Source organism: Mizuhopecten yessoensis, unplaced genomic scaffold (assembly GCF_002113885.1).
Source record: "Mizuhopecten yessoensis strain PY_sf001 unplaced genomic scaffold, ASM211388v2 scaffold9033, whole genome shotgun sequence".
NCBI lineage: Eukaryota > Metazoa > Mollusca > Bivalvia > Pectinida > Pectinidae > Mizuhopecten > Mizuhopecten yessoensis.
Genome location: NW_018407845.1, coordinates 892,318 through 897,222, shown reverse-complemented (window position 1 = coordinate 897,222; position 4,905 = coordinate 892,318). Strand labels below are relative to the sequence as shown.

Here is a 4,905-nt window from a genome sequence, read left to right as displayed (position 1 = left end):
GGGGGGGGGGGGGGGGGGGGGGGGGGTCAGAGACGTATATTATTCTACCACATTTGCCATGTAACCATGTACTATTGGACAATAGAGATACATGTGCATGTATTATTTTCCAACCCACCAACCCATCCTTAGCCAATACAAACAAGCGAGCAGTAGGTACACGCACATAATTTTTGATGTATTTGAAGATTTGCTAAAACAGTTTTTGATTAACTTCTAGATCTTCTTAAAACCTGTCAAGCTCACGGTCATCAGAATGTTTTGCTGACCTTACTGCGAAGATGACTTGAAATAATGTTTGTAAATCTGTCAAATGCTGATATCATGTGTTGACGAGCAATGCCGATAGATTGGTGGATTTGGTTGATTGAAATAAACATCTAGCAAAAAGCATGATGTCAGTGTTTATTGTTTATCGTCTGTCAACAGAATCATGAATTGCATTTTTTTTTTTAAATCCTTCCAAAATATATCCAGATTATATAAAGACAAAATAGAATACCTGCCCACACAGCTTGTTGTGAAATGAAGACATACAAATGTATAGGCATCACTTGATAAATAGCACTTTCAATTATTTAGGTCACTGAGGTAGAAACGAAAAAGACTTTCATTACATTTTATTTGGCAGAATAGATATAATCAACATTTGTCTGTAGATTATGGTGGAATACAAAACTCAGGATTCGAAAAGTGTTGAAAAAATAATCAAATAAGGCCACAAGCAGCCTTTGTTCCTTAATTTTTCTAACATTTTCTCACCCTTGTTATATATTCCCCCATGATTAATTAATATATACCAGGGAGATCATGTGTCCCAACTCACCATGAAGTTTAAGATAACACATATGGACTTGTGGCTATTGATGCCTGATCACTGCATCTTAAACCCAAGAGGTTTGAGGACTAGAACAGCTCATGACAACAGATACCACCTACTTCCATCTACAAATGCCTGCTACATACACAACCTTTTTACCTGACATTTTCATACAAAGGAACGAACTTCCAGCTTCAGTAGCTGAGGCTCCAAACTTGGTAGCCCGAGCTTCATCTGGCCCTAACACCAGACTTAGACATTTTGACAAATAGATGTCTGGTGCGGGGCCAGAGCACACCCCTTTATGAAAACGTGGAATTCTCTGCCATGGTTTGGTATCGGAGAATTATGAGGTGCTGACAACAAAAATCGACTATGACAAAACACATACCGCACATATATCAAGAAATGGATTATTTATTGATCCAAATCTGCTCTTACTATCATCAACAGCTGCCTAATTCCGTCAGTAGACTCCTCGGTTTTCAATCGTTCAAAATTTTCCACCTGAGCGAATGCCATTTTGTAGTCCATGGAAGTGTCTAATCAACAATCTGTATTGATCCGGGCCGAAAACGGAATATATATTATTTTTGTTTAGAAGATTTCCGGACCGCATCTGTTTTTGTTGATTAGTCACTCCCCGATACCAAACGGTGTTGGAGAATTCCACATGTTCATATAGGAATGCGCTCTGGCCCCACACCAGACATCTATATGTCAAAATTATAAATGTAAGTGAAAAAATAACCTAGTTTATGACCAGAAATGTGAACATCAAGGAAGTCACTACTCCTATAATATAAGAGGCCGCTGGTCTGCCTTTTTTCTATCGGATATGATTTTGCCGACTGCGACGCCTGTCCAAAGTATCTCGCCGTGTAAACCTCTAACATTGTTGGAGTAGTAAGTCACATGACCGTTCACTCTATTGCCTGTAATACTACATGATACACTATGCCTACTGTATTACGTTTAATGATACAGTGCCAGTGGCGTTACTTGAAACACCGACGAGCAATAACTGGTCAAGACACGTTCTGCTACAGACTTACCAGGACGATGGATTCAAAGTACTCGTCCGCTTCTTCTTCCTTTGCAATGAAAATAAACCTGTATATGCTGTAGGCGATGGCCGCGGTGGCTGCACTTGTTGCTACCGTAATTACCACACGGTTAGCATTCCAAGTTCGCTGCAACCATACCAGTGCCATGCTACTGTTGTTGTCAGGATGTCACGTGATGACAATCAAAGTCTGCGTCAAGCAAACGCTACATTACTAATATTAAAAGACAGTAAGTTTTTTTTTATTGTTATGCAGATCTTATTAAAAAATTAAGGAAATACTGCATTTAGAAAATATTATCATACTCTTTTAGTGCACTCAAACCATAAACAGCGGCGAATTTATCGCATCCCAGTGTACTTTCGTTTTACTTATACATAATACTGCGCTTTGATCAGTACTTATCACCGTTCCGCTTCAACGAGTGGCGTCAGACAGCTGCGCTGTCTCTCACTGGGACCGGGGCTGAGCAGGACCGGGGCTGGTGAGGACCGTCAAGATAGGATAACTCGTCCGGACTTGGAGCATGATATAACTGTTAGATATCTTATAACTACATTTTATAGTGTATACGGTCCTCATCTGGGACATTCTTATCGGGAAATAGCGTGGATATTTTTCATTTATACATTTATAAACTAAAGGAAGATAATGTTCACTGAATATGGTCATTTAAATGGTTGTATTAATTGAGGAAATAGAACCACGACTAATAAGAATGGTTATATGCCGTATAGTTTATAACTTAAGCTGTGAGCGTTAACGGTCTTGAGCAGGGACATCCTGATCAGGAAATCTAGTACTAATTATATCCGTATTGATGGATCAAATACATGAAAGTGGCAGTGTTTACAGTCAAAGAGAGGAATTTAAGATGGTTTAGAAATATAAATTAAACTATATTTATAATATTTTATCTTTGTATTCCACGATATAGTGTATATACGTCCTGTGCACGGACATTATGATCAGACAGGATATGTTATAGTGAATCTATCCGTAGTTATTTATAAAATATATAAAGACAGCAAAGTTTGCAGTCAAGAGAGGTGATTTTGAAATAGAAAAAAAACATCAAATCAATCGTCAATCTTTTTAATTATATGTTGATATTGGAACGTAACCGGTAACAGGTAACAGGGACACCCATATCAATGTATCAAGTACTCATTATATCCGTATTAATGGATCAAATACATAAAGGTGACAGTTATAAGAGTCAAGAGATGAGTAAATATGATTGGGAAATAGAAATTGAACTATGTCTATAATATTTTATCGAATTGCATACTAATTTAAGATCCTAAGCAGGAATTTAAATGGAAATAAAAAAGCTAGCAATGCGAACGGTCAAGAGAAGCATCATAATGATTTTTTTTAATGAGTCGTTTAAATTAAGAAATAGAACCCCGACTTACAAGAATTGTTATAAGCCGTATAGTCTATAACTATATATAGCTAGTAGCGTATACGGTCCTGACCGGGGCCATCCTGATCAGGAAACCACGTGCTCATTATCTTCGAATTAATTCATCAAATACAACAGTTGGCAATCCGCATAGGTAAGAGATGGCTGAATGTGATTTAGAAACAATAATTAAACTATGTCTAAAGTACTTTATCTTCCATATATAGATATTAGAACGTCTACGGTCCTGACCGGGGCCATCCTGATCAGGAACTAAAATGGAAATTATTTACGTAGGTATTGATCAAGTACCAAAAGCTAGCAATGCGAACGGTCAAGAGAAGCATCATAATGATTTTTAAATGGAAAATACATTACATCATTGATGGAATACTCTATATCTACATCTCAAAACGTACACAGTCCTGGGCTGGGGCCATCATGATCAGGAAATAAAATCATACCTGTTTGCATACATAATTACATTTATAAACAAAATATAGATCGCAGTGAATATTGTCATTAGAGGAGTCATTTTAATTTAGGAATAGAACCCCGACTTACAAGAATGGTTATTTATAAGCAGTATAATCTATAACTATAGCTAGTAGCGTATACGGTCCTGACCGGGGCCATCCTGATCAGGAAATCAAATGGAAATAATTTATGTAGTAATGCGAATGGCCAAGATTAGCGTCACATATAATGATTTTTAAATAGGAAAGTAGTTTACTTCAACAATGAAATACTTAAAACATACTTCTTATAACGAACACGATCCTCGGCGGGGACATCATGATCAGGAAAAAAGTCAACTTTTCCAATATATAGATATAAACATTTATAAACTAAAGATAGATCGCTGTGTTTATTGTCATTAGAGAAGTCGTATTAATTGAGAAATAGAACCCCGACTTACAAGAATTGTNGAAAACGCCACAATATGCAACGGTCCTGGTCAGCGACGGTCCCCGTCAGCCCCGGTTCCAGTGAGGGCAGCTCAGCTGTTAGACACTGTTGGCTTCAACCGCGCCAATCTCTACCCGGTCAGAGGAACTACCACGTGTGCAATGAAACGACAAAGAATGTATAATTGATTCTGAATCTCATTTAAATTTAACTTTAAAATAAGGGAAACAAATTGAAATAACCGAAATATAATAAACCATTTGAATAAATAGTAGACCTAAATTAACTTTAGGTCTCTGAATAAATCCACGAGTCTATATAGTTATAGTCGTGCTTAATTCATACGCATAAAGCGGATATTGCGACTTCTCAGGAGGTAAAAAAAACCCAGTATTTACAAGTTTTCATATTCTTGAGTTATCTGTTAATTTCAAAACACTGTCAAAGCAAATCAAAGTTATTTATTTTTCCATATAAGCAGAGACGTATATATTATATATACGTCTCTGATATAAGATAACTGGGTGGTGTATTCACTTAAAAATGGCTAAAACCTTGTTGCCAAGTGCGTTACATTAAACAAATTGCATACTGCATACCCAGAAAATAAAACATTGCATCCCCCCCTAGAAAATTACATGCATGTCAAGTATAATGTAGTATTGGGTGGGGTTTGTTTTTATCGTTTTTACGTATGCATT

At 36.8% G+C, this 4,905-nt stretch overlaps 1 protein-coding gene across 1 annotated transcript in view; it reads right to left on the bottom strand.

Annotated features, from left to right (window-relative positions):
• The window catches only part of LOC110457167 (ADP-ribosylation factor-like), a 9,209-nt gene extending 7,144 nt beyond the window's left edge, over positions 1-2,065 (bottom strand). Inside the window, exon 1 of the mRNA XM_021508303.1 lies at positions 1,876-2,065. Within this exon, the coding sequence (XP_021363978.1) occupies positions 1,876-2,034 (159 nt within the window). The 5' untranslated portion in view covers positions 2,035-2,065. The remainder of the gene's footprint in view (positions 1-1,875) is intronic.
• Positions 2,066-4,905: the final 2,840 nt, after the last annotated feature.